Here is a 23,767-nt window from a genome sequence, read left to right as displayed (position 1 = left end):
GCTGATTCCCAGTGGTGTGAACATGCCAGGTCTGCCCTTCCAGGGCAATGCACAGAGCAGCTTCTGCAGCACAGTGATTGCTGCCCAACCAGGGAGCAAAATCCTACTTATCCCAGCAGCTGGAGGAGACGTGGGGCTGCATCCCTCGCGTGCTGCCTTAGAAAGGTCAGATGAGATTAGTTCAGAGGAAAAGCCTACCAACTTGCTCCATCTAAAGTGCCTGGGATACAACTCACAGGACTCAAAAAAAATAAAGGAGTCTTTAAAAAAGATCCAAAAATGTAACCTTTCTGGAGCCTTCTCTTGCTCTCTGGGGTAATTTCCCCACTTTAGACGCTTCCACTCTCCTATAGTTTCTGCCCTCTCTCCAGACAGCCACCCCCTTAGCACCACTGTCCTTTCCTGGGTTAGTTCTCCACCTGCTCTTTCACTGCCCCAGATGTTCAGTCTTTTAAACAGATTTATTCCCTTGATTTTGAAAAGGGCTTCACCATGTTTCCATCTGTGTTTACAGTCAGTGCAGGGTAAATTTCTCCTCCTAGCAGATCTGTTCCTTACCAGCAAAGAAATTCGACTCAGCATAGAGTCAGACGGGAAGGCAGAGCAAAACATTTCCGAACCAGCACTCACTTGGGAGCTGTGCTATGTGCCCACACAAGGATGGAGACCTCCACCAGACTACCTGCATTATCAGACTGTGCAAAAAGGAAGCGGGATCTGGCCCAGAGCCACCGCTCACAGGTCTGCTCTCAGGGCTGGCTCCCCAGCCCACCCAGCACCGCCTGCCAGTTATTCTGGCTACTGAAGCCAAATGCTCATCTAGAGCAAGCAAAGCAGGACTGAAATGCCCCGCATTCCACCAAAGGGTCTGACCCAGGCAGCCAGGACCCTGCTGGTTGGGTGTTGGAAAGACCCATTTTGTCAGACCTTCAGAGCTCCTTTCTCAGGGAAATCCTATCTCTGTGCGTGCCTTCTCTTAAAGCAGGACCAGCTAATGCCTGAACACAGCCGTTTTTAACTGCCTGGGCAATTTGCCACTCAAAGGACAGCAAGCAGCTGCAGCCCAGATTTATCACCTTGTTCACCAAGGCTAGGCCAACACATCTCTGCTGTACGGCAACAGCAAGGCCTCATAATGACTTCCCAGGTGGATCTACAGATAGCGTGAGCTTCGTCTAATCACAGGAAAACAGATTTTGAGGCATTTGAGGGCTCACTGTTTCACCCTAAACTGATATCAACCTTCAGGTTTTGGGGCAGCAGGTTGCTGCTGGCAGACGGGTGTACATGCTGCTCTCATCGGTATAAACTGCCCTGCTCTGTGTCCTGACAGGTCCTTGTCCCCATGTTCAGATGCCTGTTAAATTACAGCCGGGATCGAACCAGCCCAGCAAACATTTGTATCTGACACCAAGGCCAGAGACTGTCTTCCATGCTGCTAATATTGGTTTAGCGCATCATAAGAGGCCAAAAACTTCCAACACTGACAGACAGAGAGGGCTGGATGCTGAGGTTCACCAAAGCTCCCTGAAATGCACGCATCCTTCTCTTGAGCAGACTGAACTGCAAACTGCCCCTGACAGTCCTGAGCTCCCTATTAGCATCAGAGAGGATGGGGATGTTTGGTTTTTTTCCTCTGCATTACACTATACACTCAGTCCAGATGGATGAGTTAATAAAGATGATGTGACCTCTACACAATTGCTTCAGGATGCATGAAATTCAGCTAGGAGCTCCATTCCCCACAGCAAGGGAGAATATTCAGGTAGCCCTGGAGGGGGTTTGCAAGGGTCTGTCTTCATCTTCCCAGCAACAGCAGATACAAACATGAGCCAAGCCAGGGGGAAAAAAGGGAAAAGTCAAACTGTTTATGATGAGAAACATCAGCTGAAGCACATAATCACATAGCAAGGAGATAAGGAGACATGCTTCTTCCCAGCACTGTGGGCATGCAACAAGCAGGCTGGGCAGCCACTAATGACAGCTATTAAATGATAAATGCTCTGAAGCTTTGCAGGATCAGGTTTATGATGTCCTGGCTGTGGTACAGGCAACCTGAACTTGCAAGGGAAGAAGGACCCTCTCATGCAGTGGTTCTCTCCTGCAACAACCAACAAGCATGGTTAAGCTCCATGAAAGGTGAACCATAATCAAAGCCCTCCCTCCCCAAAATCTCATGTGAGGGAGCCTGCTTGGAAAGGTATGGCTTGAACAGCCCTCCAGTGACACCCCTGAGCTCCACACTGGTACCTTGAAAATGTTAGAATGAGAGTAAATGTCCTGCGTTGTAGAAGAAGGAACAACTGCCTGCAAACTGAACAGAGAGTTACAGGCAAAGGGAAGCAAATTCCCTCTAAAACTGAAGTATGGGTTTTCCCATCTGAAACACATGGCTATGGCACGGTGCTGGGGTCCTTGGGGCTGGCTTGTATTTCCTCAGGGGCAGCAGCTTTGGAGCCTCAGTGGCACTTGTTATTTGTTGTTCCCATTTATTACAAAGCACTGTTATTATTTACAAAATATACTTTTTATGGACTGTTACTGCATCCAAGTGCAATAACTGGTCTAAACTCAAATCCCTAGGAGAACTGTTGAAAGAGAAGCAATTTGGCCACATATTAATCGGACAAGGATTTCCCCAGGTTTAAGGGAAGAGAAAATATGTTTTGTACAAGTGAACTAGTTCTTTCTTGCAGTATAAAACTGCTCTTTTCCAATGATAGCAATGAAAGGATATTGCTTCTGTCACTGATGCCACTGGAAATGTATTTCTCCTCTCCAAGAAACCAATGAAAGGACATGGCTGGTTTATTCGCTAAATGAGGCTACTGAGAAATACACTACTCCCAGCATTAGCCCAGGCACGCTGCTACTGCCGTGTCCCTGGCCTGACGGGAGGGAAAAGGCGCCAAGTCAGCAGTTGTGTGCCAAATGGCAAAACCATACCTGGAGAAAATCAAAGCACAGTTTGAGAACTAAGCAGAAGACAGACAACTGTCCAAACGTCAGATGGAAATGAATCCCTAAGTTCTCTCACTGAGGGTGAAGCGGGGCTCAGCTGCTGTACAGCGCAGCCAGGGTCTGGCCCCTTCTCCTTCAGCAGCTCTGCACCTTGTATGAAATGAGCTTAAACCCTGGGGAAAGCTAATCTGTGCCTAATCTGTGGCAGGGAGCCTGGCCGTTAGGAAAGCTGCCAGCCCCTCTCCCTTTTACTGCTAAGTTTAATGGTCTGGCTCTCCGCTGAAGGTTTTAGGTTTTGGAAGTAAAATCTCGAAATGGCTGTTGAACCAAGATGATCTGTCACTCGAATGTATGCACTGAAGTGAGCATGGAGGAATTACTGTTTCAGCAGAAGTGAAAATTTCCTCCAGTGAAAGGCTGAAGTTGAGTCTATGTTTGTGGTTCCACTTTCATGCTCGTCGATCTGCAGATCTGGCAAGTTCATTTTGCTTCCCTGCAACATCCTCCCAGGTGACACCTCCCAGTTGGAAAGTAGACAGAAAAAAAGTCAATTGTTGTTTTTAACATAGGAGTTCATCAGATTCTTAAACAGGCAGAGATTGGTAGAATAACATCATCTGGGCTTTGGCACGGGTACCCAGCATCTCTGCAGGGTTCAGAGCAATCCCTCTGCAGGGCACACTGGCCTGAGGCCCAGGATGTTGACAGCTTATACTGAGCTGAATTCTGGAGCAAATTGGCAAAAAATGCAGCAAAAGAGGATTTGCATCAGTGCGAGTGAAAAACATGAGAGCACACGTAAGTCAGGCATAAGCAATATTGGCTCTGGAGTGAAGCACCTCTTGGGCTGGGCTGCAACAGAGCCCCCTCTCCAGCGCCCCGGCAGTGGGCTCCTACTATCAGATATTTATTAGTTGTGTCAGGAATTAGTGAGAGTTCACTGACTGAATAATAATGTGCCAAAGGCAGTTTTTCGACTTTGCTAATGTAATTAAAGAAAGCAGGGGGAAAAAGCCTTGCACCAGGGAAGGAACCCCAGGGCTTCAGATGTCGTTGGTTGCTGTCCCTATTGCAAGGATGAGATGTGAAATGTGGAGGGGAGAGGGTGAAGATGGCAATGAGGACCTGAGCAGTGACAAGGATCATGCAATTATGGCCAGCTGTGATGGGAGGATTGCTCTTTCCGGAGAAAGACAAGGAGAAAACAGAAGAGCTGCCCTTGTGACTCAGGAGCTGGATCCATCACCGGGTTCAGGTTTTATGCTGCTGTTTTTTACTTTCATGCTCAAATGCCTTGCATCAAGGCTAGACTTTGCTTTATTTTTGGCGTTTCTCCTCTTTCTTAGCCAAATCTTGCAGTTTTGGAGGACCTTTTGTAAATGACTGGAAACAGCTTTATGGCAACAATTTGTTAATACTGCTCTGGTGATCAAACAGAGCCAGCACTGTCACTGCATCAGGCCTGAACACATTTTTAAAGCCCCACAAGAAGAAGGACCACATGGGCTCTGTGATAAAAGCCAAGATGCTATTTCTAAAACTGGGATGGGGGAAGCTTTGGGTGATTTTAAATCAATTCAGTGCCTGGACAACAGGGCGCCGCTCCCACGCTGCCTCTGCTGCCAAGTTCCTCTTCCAAACCCCAGGGCTGTCTTCTGACAAACAACCCTCGGCATCAACAGGTTGGGGCTCACAGGCACTGTGCCCACAAAAATGCCCATCAGGAAACCGGCTGCAGGTCAGCCCCCAGTCCAGACTGCGTGGGAGGGGGTGGGAAAGGCTGCACTGTGGGAAAGGTCTGGAATCGGCTCAGACCCTCTTCTCCTCGGCCACTCCTGAATGTTTTTAATATTGGTTGCAGTGTTGGCCACCCAACCCCAAACTGTCCCCTGCCTTGAGCAGATGTCTGCTCCATTTATGTCTCCTCAAAGAGGTGCTGCAGGGACCATGCTGTGACACTGCCTGCACCCCTGGAGCAGTGGGCATGTCCCCACTGTCCAGTGGCTCCTGCAACATCCTCGGACATTGCTCTCCAGCATCCCCAACAGCTGCTGGTGCCACAAGTCCTTTAGTACATTGGAAGGTGATATTTGGCAGAGTGCCTTCCCCAGGCCATTATTTCAATCATGATTTCTTGGTGAGGGGCAGGACAGGAGGGATGGGAAACCTTGCAGGCAACTGCTGCGGGTGCAGACTGGCCACGTGCACTGATGTAAGTGAAGCTCTGTCACCTCAAAGCACCTTTTGGTCCTAAAAATGCAGCACTTGAGCTACAGAGCAAAACACAGGGAGGCAAGCAGAGCTGCACTTTCCTGAGTCATGGCAACAGTTCCACTGCTGCCCAGTTATCAGAGACCCTGTCAGGCAGCACTCCAAAACCACCCTGCATGGTAGTGATGGCAGCAGGGAAGGGGAGACTTTCACAGTGTTTTTAATAGCAGGCCAGCAATTACCAGGCAGCCATGACCCTTCTATTTGCTGCCACCAAGGAGATGCTAGCAAAGGTCAGAGTACCCAGGCAGCTTGGTTGTACACCCTCTTGGTTCTATTTTTATCTAAGTTACTAATTACACATTACCTATATGTCACCGGGCTAATCAATATTAATCTGAGGAATCAATACGGACGTGGATGACAGTGCTGTTTGCCATTCAGAGCCTGCACAAGCTGGGAAAAACAGGGCACCATCGATCCCAAAGGTGGGCTGAGATGCAGGGCAGGATGGGAGACACAATGCGGGCAGTGACCACATGCTGCCTTCCTAAATAATACTGTGACACAGGGACTGGGCCAGCCTCCTGTCCAGAAACCTGCCCCCTCTGTGCTGCCCCCCAGCACGTGCCTGCATCTCAAGGCTGGGGCAAACCTCCCAGCCATCCCGCAGCACTCCCTTAGGAATGGCACAGCCCATTTTAATCTGGGCTGATTTTCAGTCCTTCGGACTCGATGCATTTAAAAGATTCACACTGATCTGAAAATGAACAATTCTCCCTCTTTATGTGTTCTCACCTGATGATCAATATCTTAAGTAATCACAGGCTACTTCAAAAAGCACAAGGTCTCTTACACTTTGCTTTGCTGCTTAACTAATCAAAAGCTGAAGCTGTCTCTGTAATGTCACCATGCTTCTGCCAGCAAGAGGGATCTTGGCTCCAGAATGCAATCAAATTTTGCAGGAAGAAGCTCTTGGGACTACCATGAAATTTGGGATTAAAGTGCAGCTAAGTAAGGGAATTGTGGAACTGGGGGTTTCTGCCTCTCTTACTGGAGTCTTATAACTGTTCTGATTCTGTCACAGCGATGCTGGGAAATTGCTCTTTGAAACCAAAAGAGCCTTAGAAAGGCACAGGCAGGTCAGGATCATTTGCTCTCAGCACTGGGTTTGTCTTCAGCAGTGAGTTGATGGTGGTAGGATTAGACAGAGAGCAGCGTGGGGTGAAAGCAAACCTTTCCCCAAAGGCTTCCCTATTGCTCAACTGTGCCTGTGCCCTCGAAGAGGTGCAAAGCTCTGCAGCCTCCTCCTGTCAGGCTGCTTCACAGGTATGTCTCAGAAACCAGAGAAAGCATCAGCAGCCGTGGGGCAACTGGGGGTGCTTCCAGTTACTAACCACTGATGGATCAGCTACCACTCACCAGCAAAGCAAGAGCCCTTTGCCTGAAAAAACACATGGTAAAAGCTTCCAAAAAGCAACACAATCCTGGTTTTTATTGAGGCTTTTAGGGTAGCAAAAGGAGCTGTGGAGGGAGGCTGCTAGTCCCTGCTGCCTGCCTGTGAAAACTTGTTGCTTTTCCTAAGCAGCAGATGCAATCCGCTTTGGTGCCAGAGCCTGGTTGCCAGCAGCTTAATCCAACAGCAGATCCATAATCCTTCCCTCAGTCCCACAAGCCCCAAAAGCAGAAAGCTGCCCAGATTTACTGTTTGATGGGGTTTACTCAGCCTCAGTTGCAATCTCAGTTTCCACTAGTAGGGAACCTTCCTCCCCTGGAAAGGCTATTCCCATGGGAGCGCAGATGCTCCTGGGCTGGGGAGCAGACACAGTCCACGCTGGAAACCTGGCAGAGGCTGCTTTGGCTCTTGGCAGCCCCCAGCCTTCAGGACACTCCTCTAATGCAGTGACGCTGCCGGGGACTGTGTGAGCTGTGACGGCTCGGAATGGGGCCTCGGGGCTCCCCAGGGCATCACTGACAGGTGCCCGTGGGTGAAGCCAGTGCCTGAGACACTGTGATGGTCCCATGCTCCTTCCAGCAGCTTCGCCACTGGCAGTCGCTCAAAAACTGGTCTGAGAGCTTTGCAGAGATAAACTGTAACGTCCAGCTATAAACTGCAAGCCCCTGGCACAGCACCTGGAAGCCACCAGAGAGGTTGTACAGGCACAGCCAGCCCCGACGAACACCCCCTACCCTTCCCTTACAGCCCCACAGAGCAGGAGACATTTCTCCCTGGAATTAACTCTTATTTTTAAAATGCCAGCAAAGAGGCTTTTGCCGAAAAATGACTGGCAGGACTTCAGCTGTACACCCATTTGCACTCCCTGCCCCTGGAGTTAGCTCTGGGGCCCCTCTCTATCAGCAGTGATGGGCTGCAGCTGGGGGCTGGGGCCACCCTGCTGACCCACACATAAATGGGGCCAGCTCGGCTACTTCACCCTTTCTGGAGGTGCTGCTATGCAGGTTTGGGAGGGGGTATAGCAGAAATTTAATTTTAATAAGTTGGCACCATGTTTAGGAAGTGAGCCTCATCTCCTCTAACCTCTGAGGGGCAGCTTTGACTTTGCTTGAACGGTGTGAGAGCTGAGCGAATGTTCTGTCTTTTATCCTTCCCCCTCTTCCTGCTGCTCATTTACTCTTTTATTAGGGATGATCCTCTTGTCGTTTCTGTGGATATATTGGGGTTTTTTTTCTAAGGGGTGGATGCCAGGCATCAGGAATTGTGTGTTCAACGTATGGTGGCAATTAGCCCAGTTCTGAACCCTGATGGTATGTCTGTGTCTGCAATTAATGCTCTGCTCTATCTGCATAAGGTTTCTGTCTTCCTTCCTTCTGGGAGAAGAAAAGGCACAATGTGGATCTTTAAAAAAATAGCAAGAAAGTGTTAAAGACAACTGGAGCCTGACTGCCCTTTGCTGTGTGGCTGCTCTCAGGATTGGGTCTTTTTTTGGTTCAGCTTGGCCTCTGCACCTGGATTTATGAGAGTGTAGCTTGGGGCATCTGTCTGATACAGTGCAGAGCCTGTGGGGACTGATTCTGGCTCTGCTGGTGCCTTTGCTCATGCACTTTATAGCGTGTTTCATGCTCCTGGCTGAATGCACCTGGCTCTTTACTAGGAAATTAGATTGCCTGATTGAATGTTTTGTAGTATTAAGCTTATTTACTTGTGTCTTTGGTGCTCTGCAAAATATATTGAGTTGTTTTTGTGGGATTGGAAAATGAGAGCAAAATTTGGATTGGGGGCAGGGGGGGAATATCAAGGCAGGTAGAGGGAAGGTGCCTGTGGGACCTGCTGTGCTTCAGGGAAACCTGGAGTTTGGGAGAAATGTGGCCACCTCCTCCCTCCCACTGCTCTGCCCTCATCTCATGGTGGTTTTATAGGGGGTTCCCCAGCAGAGCTGCCTGCCCCCCAGCAGAAAGCTGCTCTACAAAACCTCATTGGCTTGCTCTGCTTTCCTTCTCTCCCATATAAATTCATCTACCCTAAAATCCCTGCTTTTCTCTATGAGATAATGTGATTTTGGGGGAGGAGTTTCTCTTCTTGTCACCTGGCTGCAGCTGATTTCTAATGAAGAGCTTACTCCTGGGGCAGAGGAGGAACAGGGAGAGAAATTGGGGGTGGGGGGGTGGGCAGCACTTCTAAATCCAAATACATTAAACCATTTAATTCTGTTGACTCAGGGCTGCCTGGCTCTGAATAGGAATTAATCCACAGTGAACCAAAATTAAAAAGCGCAATACAAAATGCTTAGCAAGGCACCGCCAGGGTTTAAAGCAACCCATTAGCTTGCTCAAACGTACCCAGTAAATTTTCATTTGTCAATAACGCTTAGAGCCTACAGTTTATTTACAGCCTGTTCAATATTACCAAAACCCCTCAGAGCGCCTCATTTGTATTTATCTGCCACAGCGGGTTTCCTTTCCAGGGACTCTTCCTAATCCCTTGCTTTTTACCTGCTTGTCTCTCCTTGCAGAGCCAGACCAGCAGGGATGTGCCACCCTCCTCCCTGGGCAAAGGTAATTGCAAGGTTAACCACTTCCATCCCATTTATCCCCTGCATGGGAGACCACCTGCAAGGGCACCCTGAGCCACCTTGCTGTGACCCACGCTATCCCTGGACTGGGGCTGAGACCTGCTGGCATGGGGCTCCTCCAGACCATGTCCCGCACCCAGGGGATGTGTTGACCACAGGTGAGGGGAATCCCCGAATTGTGGCTTCCAAGGGATGCATCAGTCACTAGTGATGGGACACTGGCATGAACAGCTGCCTCTGTGGACCCACAGCCTGGCTGAGCTGGAGCAGCTGTGGCTAACAGGCTAGGCCCCTCCATCTGTTCCCAAATCGGCTCCTGTGGGATGAGCCCTGGTGAGGAGAGCGCATAACAGGATTTCCCCCAAAAGCCGCTTGAATGCTGCCAGGCAGATAACGAAGCCTGGCTGGCCCTAAGGATTTCTCCAAGGAAAGGAGTTTATTCTCAGGCACAAACATGAACGGGCAGTTTAATCTCCTGTCGTGGCTTGTGTCCAGTTGGGGTTGTTTAGTCCAACACTTCAGCTCCTGGAGATGTGGCTCCCCGCAGTGGAGACCTGTCTCAGGTGGGCTTTGTTCCTCCACAGGGAGCACAGGTTGGGGATGGACCTTCCCCAACTGCCTGCCTCCTCCCCTCTGCATTAGCACTTCTCAAAGGCAGAAATATAAGCAATTGCAATGGAAATATAAGAGAATGTAGCATCAAGTGGGCTGCCCAGGAAGGCCGAGGGGGAGATGTGGGACAGGGTGGGCAACAGGCTGTCTCGGGTGTAAGACTCAGAGAGGGAAATGCCCTCCAGAGGTTTAATTGCAAAGATGGCCCCAATGGGACTGCAAACTTAACAGAAGGCAACTACTAGACCCAGGAGGTGCAGCAGCACCCTGCCAGCAGACAGCCTGGTCTCCACTGCTCACCATGGCCCCCTGCCCTACACAACACCCTCAGAAGGGGGTAGTGAGCCAGACCTGCAGCCCAGGCTCTCTGCCACAGACCTGCATATTTGGGTGGAGGTAATTTTCAATAGACGTTATAAGCATGGATGCAGGAGGCAATTGCTAAAGCAAAGGGCCGCTCTCTTTTCTCCCAGCATTGGTTGGGGTTTACAAGCACCTCTTGCTGAGATCCAGGATGCTGTGAATGGCTGGGCAGCACACCAAGGAAACCCCATCTTTCCACCCCAAAGAGCAAAGTCCCCGTCACTTGCCTGCTGCTGTCTGCATGTAGCCAGCCAGGGTGCAGACTCGCCTCTCACAGGCTCCACCGGGCAGCAGGACGGCGACGATGGCCAGCAGCGAGCTGAGAGCCAGCAGGGCACAGCCACCCGCACACAGCACGGCGCTCGTCTGAAAGGACACGCAGGGCTGTCAGTGAGGTGATACCCCACCACTGTCCCCGTGACACCTCCCCACAAATTCTCCCTCTTGAAGCGAGAAGCGGAGCCCCATCGTGGGCAGCTTCTTCCACCTTTTCCCTTCCACCTTCTGTTGCTTAAGTTCCCTGTTAAGTCCTGAGCCCATGGTTCACCCATCACCTGGTCCCAAGGGTTATTAACATTCGGGCTATGGTGATAATAGCAAATGTATTACATGCATGAAGGGCTATGTCACTAACACAAGTGCTATTAGATGCCTGCAATGCGTGTCAGTGCCTCCACTGAGAGCTGAAATGTATCTCATGACGGCGCCTACCCCTGCGAGCCTGGCAATTAGAAGGTATTTTGCCAATGATGCTCCACGGCGGGGAACCTGCTGCTGCACAGGTTTCATTGCAGCCAGCCTCTGCCAACACAGCAGGCTGCTCCCACCCGCTAGCCCAGCTCACCTCCAGCAGCTCCACCAGCTTTTCCCTGCAGCGGCCATGTCTTTGGTTTAGCCTCTTTTGCAACAAAATTGGGTCATTTGGGGCTGGTATTCGAACCTAGCTCACACTGTGGGGTGATGCTTTGGGGTGCCGGAGGCTATAGGAGTGCCTGGTGGGCAGTGTTTTCACTGGAGGCTGGCACAGTGCGGAGGGGCAGTCAAACGGGAGGCCAGCACAGCAGCCTGTCCCCCGCCATCACCTGGTTGGGGTGGAAGCAGCTTTGCTATTTAATATTCTGGCAGTAAGATGCAAACTGCATCAGCATCTAAAACTGGGAAAAGCACTAATTTATGGCAAAACCAGCTTGCCCTTGGGTAGGGGTACCCGATTGCTGCACTGTTGCTGTTTCTGCCCCCATTGCAGGTGACATTTCCACCTCTGCCAACAGGATGGCACCAGCAGCGAGGTGGTCCCCATACTGGTGGGGACATGTGCCAGCCCAGCCAGGGGCATAGTGTGGCCAGGGGTTGTGAGGGGAGCCGTGATGGGTGCCTCCTCCTCCAGCATTCAACTCGTGGCAGCCTTCAAACAGTGCGAGGGTACCTCTGTCCCGGCATTGTGGCAGCCATGCCAAGTCCTGTCATTTCACAACATTTCACAGCAAATTCCATGAAATGCTTCTGGCTTTGGTGAGTCACCCTGCAGCAATGTCTGCCTCTTGGCTCCCTAAAGCGGTCCAGCTGTAAGACAGGTCTTGTCCCCATTTTTCTAACAAGCCTCATTTTCATAACATGGGGGGGGGCTGCCCTAAAGAGCTCAGATCCCAGCTCCACCTGCCCTTGTCTAGCCCTCTTGCCCTGGTGAGACATTCTGGTTAGAAATGCACAATTTTCCTTTTTTACTTTTCCCCCTATAGTTGAGCTTTTGGGCAACCATGGTTTACTATAGGAACAAACCCAATACATGTTTCCATTTGGTCCCCCTCACCCAAGAGGTTACAAATGAGGAGTAAATAATCTGCTAAATGAAAGTTATGCTGCAGGAACCACAGGCAGGCTGGAGGGGAAGAAGAAGAATTGGGTTTACCTTGTGATGGCTACAGGCGGTCCAAGCAGCTAAAAAAACCCCTCTAGCACTAGTGGTGCTGCCCCGCGGGTCTGGCACTGCCCTACATCTGTGTTATTTACTGCTGAGCTGGTTTTTAGCAGCTGGACTGGCTAGTGCTGTGGACGCAGAGCCACTGCCTGCACAGTCCTGCCCAGAAGCTGCAGCCACTCCAATCAGGGACACACTGGGGCTGGCAAGGGATGGGCCAGGGGAGCTTGGGCACCACCCTGACACACACTGGTGCGAGCGCTTCCCCCAGTGTTGTGTAGTGATTAGAAATCAGCATCTTATTTATAGCCTATTTATGCACTGCACAAGCAATGCAAATGCTGTCCTGGCAATAAATTAATTCCTGACATGCAATGTAAAAGGCACGGCTGTGCAAACAGCTACCGAGAGAAATGGAGAGGCTGTTTTGGCAGGGACTGTAGAAGCAGGGTATCTGCTCCTCTCCGGTGCCTTCCAAGCCACCGAGAACCAAAGAGACAAGTGCTGCTTCAGGGCAAAAGAGATGAGGGACCAGCCCCTTGCCCCATCCATACTCCAGGAGGGGTTTGGAATGGGATGGGCAACCCCATCGCACAGACACCTTCCCAGCGCAGAACCCCACGGGGACAGCGGCCGCAGCCCTTGCTCCCCACCACTCCCAGGGCAGCAGCACGGCAAGGAAATATGGACTAATGAAAAAAAAGAAGGATTACTCTGCCCAGCATCTGAATTTCACCTTCCACCCAGCAACATGCAAAACCATCCTCCTTTGCAAGGACCATTAATTATTTAGAGCGATGAATTTTTCAGCAGAAAGGGGTCTTGTGAAGCAGGCTGGTTCCCCTTTCGTGTGAAGCATATTATTTTTAATGATCTAGGTTCTTCTTAATTATGGTAGTGGAAATCCCCTAAAAACTCACAGCTCCTGCTGGAAACAACCTATGAGCTGCTCAGACTGCTAATCCCTGCAGAAAGGCGCAAAGACATTTTTCAGGACATAGCACCAAGAAAAAAGGCACAAACAGGATGGGTGCAGGTGAGCGTTATACTGAAAGAAGAGTTGGGTGTGGTTCAGGTCCTGCCATCAAGGTTCATACAGGCGGCAGCAAGACTGCGGGGTCCTGGGGCTGGCAGCACCCTGATGCACACAGTGTTGGCCAAAAAATGACCAAATCCAGTCAGGCCTTGGTAAAGGGAACTAAGGTCTCATTTTGAATAAATGTGTTAAAATTCACGTGGGCAAAAGGCGTAGGTAAATGGTGAGGTTTGTTTTCTGCCATGTGGGCCAGAAATGCTGAGCCGCTGGCTGGCTGCCAGGCAGCTCTGGGGGCAGAATGAGTAACGCAGCTGAGCAGATTTGCTGTGGGGCACAAGGGATGGCAGTGGCGCAGCTGCCCCAAAATAGGTGGCAATAGGGAAAGGCATGGGGCACTTCAGGGCAGATTGCAAGAGACCCTGCTGCAAGCTGGCAGTCTTAGTCTGGCTCCTACATTACGCTGGTACACCGTGGCCAGAGCTGCTTGAACACAAGGCACGAACTTCTTTCCCTAACATTGTGGCGTTACCTGCCGAAACACTGGATATGCTCTTGTAAACCAGAAATTTTGCTTTGTCATAACCTTTCCAGGGCCTTGGCTGGGAATTATCTCAAGTGCTCCTGCCCTGTACTGGAGTCGCACCTGCAGATCAAACAGCCGCTTCTGAAGAAAAATAGTAAGGCTCAAGTTTGAAGAAGTCCATGGAGCAAAGGTACTGAACAGTAGCAGCCAAACCCCTTCTCCTTCCAACTGCACAGCACCTCCCTCTCTCCTCCCTGTTTGTGCCTGTTGCATCTTGAGCAGAAAGGAGAGGATGCAGGAAACAGGATGCAAAAGCTGAAACACAAAAATAGACGGGGGGGGAGCTAACAAACGGGATGCATCAAGGCTGTCTGTGAGAGCCCAGCTCAGGCAGGGGCTGGAAAAAGCCCATTCACCACAGCAGAAAGCACAGCTCCCAGTGCAAAACTGGCCAGGGAGAAGCAGGACCTTGCTGCCCGGTGGGCTGCCTCTCCCCAGGCATCACAGACCCACGGCAGAGGACACCCCCCTAGGGAGCCCAGCAGCCCAGGGCTGTGAGCTATCCTGCCTCTGCCACACTGGGAAAAGACATAAAACCATGTCAGATTTTCTGCTCCCACTCCCAGGGAGATTAATTGTTTATCCCCAAACAAATTAATAGTCCCCTGGTGGGACTGTAAATATGCCTTTATGTAGTGTAGTAAATTCCGATTAACAACAATCCCCTACCCGTTATTTTAATATTTTACAGGTCTGACATGCGCCATGGCTGCACCATTCACTATGCAATAAATCTGCTGAAGATGTGTTTCCATTCACCAAAAAAACCAAAATGTCACACAATGACCATGCTGGGAAGAATCACTTAATATCCCTAATGAAAAATTTAAAAAAGTTAACCCATCTTTTGAAGCCAGCATCCACGGTCTTTACAGTTTAAAGTGAAAAAGGCAAAGGGAGAAAAAACTGTCTAGTCAAATGAGTTAGTGCTGAGAAATGGTACCTGGGGTTTGGCTTGGTGGAGATAAACCATGTTGGCAAAGCTCCTGCCATCGCATCCTGTGCACTGGGTCACACCATGATGCACATTAGTTTATTAATGCAATTTATTAATTGGAACTTGACCACCCTCAACAGCTGCCATCCCGGATGGGCCCCATGGTACTCAGAGCAGCAGGCTGAAGGCAAGGTTACAGACTGCTTGGGTATTTCAGACCTGCTCAAATGCTTAAGCACCTTTGCAAATGAGGACAGAAAATAAATACCCTAAATGATGAGGAAATAAAGCCACAGGCTAAGTGAGAAAAAGAAAGAATGAAGGTCACAGCATGTCTGGCTTTCTGGGGGTATCTGTTGAGGCAGAAAAGGTCTGGGAAACCTTGAAGGAGCTGGGGAAAAACTGGCTGTAAAAGCAACTGTAAGAGAAGAGGAGGCAAAATTAATCAAACCATTTTCTTTTTTTACATTTGGTCCCTTCCCATCAGAGCTCTGCGTGATTAAATATTCATTTAGGGAATATGTTTTGGGGTTAAACTGGATAGTGCTGTACCTGGAGAGGCAAAAACTGAATGGACACCAGGGTTTTTAACTTTGTTAAGAAAACAAATCAGCGCTGGACAGAGGGGCTGAGTGGGGACCTGGGGTTTGGGATTTGCAGCAGTGCTGGCAAGGACCCAGGAGGCCACACCAGGGGCTGATGCCGGGAAGTGGATGCAGATGTTGGCAGCTGGGTCTGGCCCTGCTGCGTGGCTTGAGATGCTCCTGGCCAGGCTCCTGGCAGAGGAGGAGCGGTCACCACCACCTACTGGAAGGCAAATAAAGAGGGCTAGAAAGAGTCAGTGCAAATACTCAGACTGGTATCTATCTGCAGGGCAGCAGCAGCGCTGGAGCAGCAAAGTGGACTTCCCTCCATCCCAGTGCCCAATGGGGTCTCCACGTGCCCCTGCACCCCACGAGTCGCTGCCACCGGCACCATGTCACCACCTGGTCCTTCGCTCCTTCCAAGCCTTCCCGTGAGTTTTGCACTGGACTCTAAAACCCCTGCTTTCATCCACACCACACTGGGCGGGACTACCCTGCACCCGAAACAGCAGTGCCTTCTCCTTGGGCCAAGGTGCAAGAGACCTTGGTAAAAACCAGGAATACCCACCTGGGTGCAACAGAGAGGCACCTTGCCTCTGCAGGAGACACTGCGTGCACGGGGGTGGGTGGATCGAGCCTCGCAGCTTGTTCATATTTCCCCCACACAAGTCACAGAAACAAACATCCGCCATCTGGTCGGCATTAAAGCGACGGCCAGGAAGAGGATCCCACACGTCCTCATCTTCTCCTCCCCGGCAATTACCTTCCTTTTGGCACCATCTGAGAGCTTTCTCCTTCCTGTTTGATCTTCCCTCTCCATCCTGCTCCCATGCAGATGCTATCCACTGCCCGGCAGCGCTGGGAATGTTATCCAGGGAATGGTGGGAGCGGGTCCAACCTCCCCAAACCAGCCCGGCAGTAATGCAGAGCCCCAGGCGTGATGCTGCCGGGGAGGTGGCTGATGTTTCAGAGTCCCCTGAGCTGGGGTGGTTTGGGCTGGGGCACAGGGATGCAGAGGAGGCAATGAGGCTCCAGTCCTCATTTCTTCCCCTCCAAATGAAGGATTTGGTTGATGGGGACCTGCCCGTGCCACAGCATGCACAGGGGGGTACTTCTCCCCAGCCCAGATTTAGCTGCTCATGCACAAAATTCAGCAAACCGCCCCCTCCTAAGGCACAGCTTGGCCAGTCCTGGCCTTCCAGGTAACTTTCCCACTTTCAGGCTAATCAGGGTATTCAACACAAACACCAGAGGGGTTAATGCCTAAACCGATTCAAGAAAAAAAAAAAGTGTTTTTTTAATTAGGGAGAAAATAAGAGACAGATAATATGTCTGATGAATTACAGCTGTCTTTCTTGCAGTGCCATTGCATCTGGGGATGCTGGAAAGCAGCTCCTAATGGCACTGCTTTATCTAAGAGGATGATGGATAGTGGTGAAAGAGAAAAAAAAAAAAGGGAAAAAGTAAGACATTAGCACATCAATGGTGTGCCTGTGACCTCCATCAAGGGATGTGAACCAACTTAATGAAATTTTAATTAGGCAGCAAGCAGTGCACTGTCGCTGGGTACCGGATCAGACCTTCTTACCCGCACTCTGTTATTATCCTTCCTTGGAATAAGCCCTTTCCCGGCACTGGCGGCAAAGCTGGGCTCATCGTCCTGGGCCAGGGAACGCCCCACAGGTCAAAAGCTCTCCCATCTGACTTTTCCTTACAAAGCCAGTGGAAAGGAGCCCGAAGGGAGTGGGACTTGCAGCTTCAAGAGGATGGAGGGAATGTCCCACTGTCAAAATGACCCTGCTGTGCCCCCGCCACCCTGTGCCAGACATCGCTCTGGGCCCTACAAAGAGGAAATGCAACGTTCAGCCCAAAATGTCTCTGATGCACCCAGATGATGCCCTTCCCAAGGCACAGGGTTCAGGACTCGCTGTTTGTCAGGAAGGTTTGTGGGCAGGCGACCCAGCGTGAACCGGTCATCACTGTCATGAGCAGCCACATTGCAGCTAAGCCCCGGCTGCTACCCAGCCTCTGGCCCCGCAGCCCAAGCAGCGATGCCAGGGCTAATACCCACCTCTCTGTGCCTTTGTTTAAGCAAAGCAGTTTCCATCTCCCATTGAGAGCAGAGTTGACAGAATTAATCCCGAGAGCAGCCCGTCTGTATTTTCAATCAACTTGACCTTCCACGGTCCACCCGTAAGCCGGTCCTGTCTCAGCACCCATTTCAGCCCAGCTTAGTAGTGAGCAGTTCACTGGCCAGTGAGTCCTTGTTATGGTTTGCTACTCAGGCGTTGAAGCATGGGGCCAGAGCCCAGGAATTACAGGTTTCCCCAACACTGAGTATTTTCTGTTCTATTAATGTAGGTCAAAAAACTCTGGGTGGCTAATGAAAGGAGATAAAGTCTACTGCAAGGTAATATGCATAAAGAGGAAGACAGTGATTTCAAGAATTGCTGAGCACTTATACCTCTTGCCAAGGTTGTGCAAGCGCAATTAAAAATCAAACTGACTTGTAGACAGAGTAAGCCGGGAAGGATCTGCTCTCTTGGGAAGTTCTTAGGATGAGGAGCTAAAAGTTGATTTCCTGATAATACCAAATTAACATGCTGGTCTGATACATGGTCCCCAGAGGTAGAGCAGACTCTGCCCAAGAGCCAGTCTCACACGTGGCTCCCTGCTTGGGTCACGTTGCAGGCCAGGGACTCCCAAAACGCTCAGCTCTCCCCTGTGCCAGAGCCTGTGCTACAGAAGGAGCGACAGACTTTCCAAATATCCCCATATCCATGAGCACCCCACATGCTCTTTCACTGGGAATGGGGCTGCTGTGTAGCCCTGCAAATCTGATCCCAACAGGCAAACCTCAGATTACATCAGGAACCCAGTGCCGAACTGACATGGCGAGAAATGGGCAATGAAGGTTTATGAAACCTTTCCGTGTTTTCTAATAAAAGGGTAAGCAGGTTTACTGTGCATTTTCACTAAGGTTCGCTGAATCTTTTCAAGTCCTGCTATGGGTAAAAACCCAGGAAGGACCCACCCAGGGAACTCCTGGGGCTGTGCAAAGCCTTCCCCCCTGTCCTGAGCAGGTTATTTTGTGCTCTGCCCCAGCTGGGCATCACTGGCTTCATAGGCAAGTGGTCCATGTGGTTTTAACCGGAATACCATGGGCTGATCAGCTTCTTTTTGTTATTTTAGATTACATGCTTGGCAAAGCCTGAAAATAATTGGAGACTATGTGGAAAAATAAAAATAGAAATTTGAAATGAAGCAGCACTAGCTTCCGAAGTGCAGCACTGAGACAGGAACCCATGAGCCAAATGCTCCCACTGAAAGAGAAAATAAATTAGCTCAGGATAAAGCGCTATTTTGCACGCACACATACACACACAGCGATGTGGCACAAAAAAAAAAAAAGTAGTGAGATGCGATGAAGCAGCTCAGAGCTGAAAAGCTCACCTGTTTTTCCCAGCTCTACCAGTTAGCCTCCCAAGAGCAATCCCCTCTCCCCACAGTGCCTGCACCTCTCAGGATGCCCCTCTCCAGCCTTCACAGTTCCAGGTCCTCCCACAACGGATCCTCCTTTCCACTAATTATCTGTGTAAGGGCCTCAATCATAAATTGGCTGTGGCCCCTGGGCAATATGACCATCACCATCCTCTCTCCTCACCTGGCTCCAGCCAGTCCCTCTCCAATTTCCATCAGCTCCTGCAAGGTCTCAGCCTGCACAGGACAGCCTGGCCACAACATCTCCAGGCATCAGGGATATTTTATTATCAAATAAAATCAAATAGCCATCATCATGCTGAGCACAGTGCAAAGCCCCAGCAGCCTGAGCACTGACAGGGTTAAATTAAAGGTACCCATGATATTACAGAACTGCAAAGTAATTATGATAGGAAGCAGAAAAAAGCCAGCAACTCTAAACAGACATGAAGGCCCTCTTAAGAGAAGAAAGGCATGTTAATTAACCTCTAGACATGATTCAAAGCATCATTTGTAGCATGATTAACATAATCCCCCAAGTGCAAACACACAACTGGCATTACCGATCATTTGCAGGGCTGAACGCTCCCCCACCCCTACATCAAATCGGCACATTTGAACAGGGAAACATTTGAAACGGTAACCCGTGCACGTTTCAGGAAACAAAAAGAACAACGTTCCCCGGGGATGGACATCCCGGCTGCAGGCTGCTCCCCCCCATGTGCGCTACAGCTGGGCATCCTCCCCAGATGTGCTTTCAGACTCCTCCCCAGGTGTGCTGTCAGCATCCTCTCCAGATGTGCTCTCAGCATCCTCCCTGGGTGTGCCACCAGCATCCCCCCAGATGTGCCACCAGCTTCACAATAGAAGAGCTCCTGATCCCCATGTCAGCTTTAGCTTCCTTTGCCCCTCATAGCCACAGCTTTACACCCTTTTTGCCAGCCTCAGGCTCTTCGGCAAAAAGCTAGTGGCTGTTTTCAAAACCTCCTAGACTCCCGTCCACGATGGGCTCTTGGCTTTCGTTTAAAAAAAAGAGCTGCCCACAAGATTGCTTGAACGATTGGAAATGAATGTCAAAAGTTCAGCAAGCAAAGAAAAAAGAGCCACAATTTCCCCATGTCTCCAAAAAGGAAAATCTCCTGCTTGAACTTGTGGCCAGGGCTCACAGCACGCAACTGCCCCCATCCTGAGCACCGAGGCGTGTGGGTTTGGAGGGCTGCTCGTGCACAAAAGCCAAAGCTGCTGCCTGCCTTAGCAAAGCTGTCAGGGATATTTTATTATATTCCACGCCATCAAATAACCATCACAACAGGTATTCTCATCCTCATCATGGCAGAAAGCTGGTAGGGGAGCACTTTCCCCTGAAAGAGACTGCACTGTTTGTCGTTCATCAATTATTTGGGTGGTATTAATAAAGGAGACAAGGATGTGTCACCAAGATCCCCTGTAAACTCCACTTAGTACCGTGACATTATTCATCCCTATCACAGCCCAAGCTCAGGAGCTCAGAGGCTTTGCGTTACGTTATATTCTGGATCTAAAGTCTTTTCAGAGGCTATTAGATGGCTGAGGCTGTGTGTAGCTGAAGCTTGTTCAAATGAGTCACTGCTGAGCTTCATTCTTATCTGTAAAGTTTGTTATTACTTGGAAGTGTTTATCTGAATTATGTTTGCAAAACCGTCTGAACAAAGGCCAGCTTACGGAAACAACAGCATTTTTTGCACGTTTTTATATAAATCGGAAGGATTTTATGCGGCCGGTTCTTTTCTTTGCAATTCACAATATTTCTCTTTCATGACAATTTTAAGGACCATGATGGGATTTAAGCGATCGCATGCAGACCTAGAGTCCTGGGAGAGATAACAGCACAGCTTCATGGCAGGCAGAGAAATTCAACTACTGACACCCATTGTGACAGGTACAGCCACGACCTCTCAGGGATTTAGCCCTGGTACTGGAGTTTCTGCAACGTAGCGACCCGGAGCAAGTCAAAGCTCATGTGTTTTGAGCAGTGGTAGTGAAATCACACTCACAACCTCAGGGTAAGAAGCTAAGAATAAAAGGAAAGGAAAGGGGAGGAGGAAGAAAGGGCAGGGGCAAGCAGGAGGCAGGATGCTGGGGCCGGGCTTTGTGTGGTCCCCATGCACACCCAGCAGGGACAGGCGGCTCTTTGTCACCCCAGGACACCGCAGCAACCCCAGGCCCTACAGGCCTTGGCCTCCTTCCTCCCAAAAACTGGCAAGGGCATCGCCCTGGGCTGGCCGGGCGGGGGAACAGCCGCAGTTCCCATGTCCAGGCTTGATTTCTGGATCCCCGTGTCCCAGGGGCAGCAGTTTCAGCCACCTCTCTGCTCCCCTACCGCTCAGCAAACTCAAGACAGCAAGCGATGTTCAACGCCCAGCTGGGGAGCACCAAACCTCTCCCATTTCTCCCCCAACTCCTTCCCGCACACCCACGCAGGAGCTCGCCTGGGCAGATCGGAGGGATTTGAGGCCCCAGTGGCGAGGCACGGCCCGGCAGGGCAGGGTGGCCGGGTCAGACCTGCGGCACTGCCAGGGCCACGGCCACGCCAAGCACCATGGCCACGCTCGGGCTGCGCTGACCACCACGCTGGCACGAAGGCACCCGGGAGGTTTCCATGCAGCACCCCAAGCGCAGCCGAGCATCCCAAGGAGGGATGCGGCCCCATGGGGACCACGGGACACCCAGAGGGTTCTGAGGGGATGCTCAGGGAACAGGACACGGAGGGATGCAGGGGATCAAAGAGATACTTGAGAGCAGCATGGAGGGATGCAGAAGATGCTCGCAGGCAGCATGAGGGATGCAGGGGATGCTCAGGGCAGGACAGGGACGCTGGGGCAGGTCTGGGGGATGGGATGAGGGGATGCTGGGGAACCTGGGTCAGAACGGGGGATGCTGGGGTGGTGACAAGGGGACTTTAGGGAGGCGAGGAGGACAGAGAGAAACTGGAGAGCCTGGGGCACGTCTGGGGCGATGCGGGAGAGATGATGGGGGGGGTGGGAGGGAGGCTGCCGGAGAGCCCGGGGCACGTCGGGGGGAGGGGGGGGGGGGGGATGCCGGGAGGAGATGGGGTGACGCCGGGGAACCCAAGGCAGGCAGGGAGGGGGATGCCGAGGACGTGATGGGGGATGCCGGCGAGGCCGGGGAAGGGTAGGGGGGACGCCGGGGAGGTGATGCGGGATGCCGGGGAGCTTGGGGCACGCCGAGGGGATGCCGGGGAGCCCGGGGGAGGCGGAGGTGGGGACGGGGACGGGGGGGACGGGACGACACACGCCGCGGAGGGGAGGCGCTCACCTGCCAGGAACCGGAGGGGATGTCTCCGAAGCCGCCGGGACCGGCGGAACCTTGGCAGCCGCGGGGCGGCCCGGCGCAACGCCAAAGCAAGCCGAAACCGGCGGCGGCGCGACCGGGCGGCAGCAGCCAGGCCGGGGAAAGGAAAGCGGCGGCGCAGGCGGCCAAGAGGCCGGCGGAAAGCAAAGCCCAGAAACAACCGACGCCGCTGCACATGGTGCGCCGGCGGGGCAGGGAACCCGCGCCCCGCACCGCCCCCGCTCCCCCCGCCACCGGTACCGGCACCGACAGCATCGGCGGCGCCGCCGCAGCGCGGCCGCGCAGCCGCCGCGGCGCGGGGCGGCCGGCGGGGCCGGCAGCGCTGCCCGCGCCCCTTGCGCGCTGCCTGCGCGCTGCCTGCGCGCCGCTCCCCCCCCCCCCCCACCCCCCCACCCCGTCCCCGGCTCCCTCCCCGCGGGGCGCGGCTGAGGCCGGGCGCGGTTGCGACACCCGCGGCGGGCGGGGGAGGGAGGGGAGGGAGGGGGGAGTCCCGGGGGGGGGGGGGGGGGGGGGGGCGGAGCGGCTCCCCCACACACCCCCCCCCCCCCTCCTCACCTGCGCACACGTTTTGGGGTGGTTTACGGCGTTTTCCCTGCCCGGCTGCAGGCGTTTCTTATTTAAGAGTCATTTTATTCCTGCCGTTAGCGTTAATATTTTTAAACACACCCCCGCCTTCCCCGGCGCCCGCAGACGGCGATGCTGCCGCTCCGCGGCTGCGGCTTTGCCGGACAGGGCCACGCGTGGTTGGGTTGCGGGGAATTTCTCACAGCCCCGGTGTCACCCGGGGGGGGGGGGGGGGGGGGATTTTAAAAAGCACGCACAGCCCAGGGAGGCGCGTCGGGGTCCGCGGCCCCTCTCTGGGAAGATTTCCTCACTCGGGGTCTGCTCGCTTGAGCATTTTCATATTCATTTTATCCTTTAATCCCGTAGGTTTCTCCAAAGTGCTAGAGCGGAGAGCGAGGCAGAACGGCTGCCCGGGAATTTGGGTTTACTTTAGGTATAAAAGCTGCGCCTCCCAGCGCAGATGAATTTTTTATAACCGTCATTCTGAAACTTCACGGATCAGCCAGGTTTTGATTCCTGCTAAACCTCCCGGTCGCTTTGCAGCATGAATTGATTGTCTTATGCTTTTGTCTCGCAGATCTTACGGGGTTTTCTCCATCACCAGAAGCTCACCTGGACCCCCCCGAGCGGTACCCACGTCCACCAGCCACAAGCCAAAAGAGCCAGATCCTTTTTAAATACCGCAAAAAAAAAAAAAAAAAAAAAAAATTTATCCTGCCTTAATGTCCTCAGGCGGGTTTCAGGCACTTTCTGCCCATACAGCTGAAACAGAGTTAAAGGTATTGGGGCAGCTTTTGGTCAAAAAAAAAAAAAAAAGAGCTTTTCCTCCAAATCCGGGGTGCCTTGGCTGGTGTTTTAATCGCAGCCCTTGCAGAGGGATGGCTCAGAGACTGCCGGAGCGGGATTTTCCCGGTGAAATCCTTGCAGAGGCTGGGAACGCAGAAGCCGGGGGCTTGGCACCCTCTCCTGGTGTGCGCCCAGACTGCTGGCGGGCAGGACTTGGGGTGCTGAGCTCCCCGAGGCTGCCCGATGAGGGAAGGGATGGGCAAATAATTTGCACTTTACAGCTGAATTCACGGACAAAAACTCCGGGATAAATATAGCAAGTTCTGTCTGGGGACCCTGTTTGAGCTTCG

The 23,767-nt window shown here is 52.0% G+C and overlaps 1 protein-coding gene across 1 annotated transcript in view; it reads right to left on the bottom strand.

Annotated features, from left to right (window-relative positions):
- Positions 1-22,348, bottom strand: part of LHFPL7 (LHFPL tetraspan subfamily member 7) — a 66,187-nt gene extending 43,839 nt beyond the window's left edge. Inside the window, exons 1-2 of the mRNA XM_049803153.1 lie at positions 22,032-22,348; positions 10,406-10,544 (exon numbers count right to left, since the gene is read on the bottom strand). Of these exons, the coding sequence (XP_049659110.1) occupies positions 10,406-10,544; positions 22,032-22,322 (430 nt within the window). The 5' untranslated portion in view covers positions 22,323-22,348. The remainder of the gene's footprint in view (positions 1-10,405; positions 10,545-22,031) is intronic.
- Between the last annotated feature and the right edge of the window lie 1,419 nt (positions 22,349-23,767).

This window comes from Accipiter gentilis, chromosome 6 (genome assembly GCF_929443795.1).
Source record: "Accipiter gentilis chromosome 6, bAccGen1.1, whole genome shotgun sequence".
Taxonomy (NCBI): domain Eukaryota; kingdom Metazoa; phylum Chordata; class Aves; order Accipitriformes; family Accipitridae; genus Astur; species Astur gentilis.
Note: the sequence above shows the minus strand (reverse complement) of the source record. Positions and strands in the feature narration are given on the sequence as shown.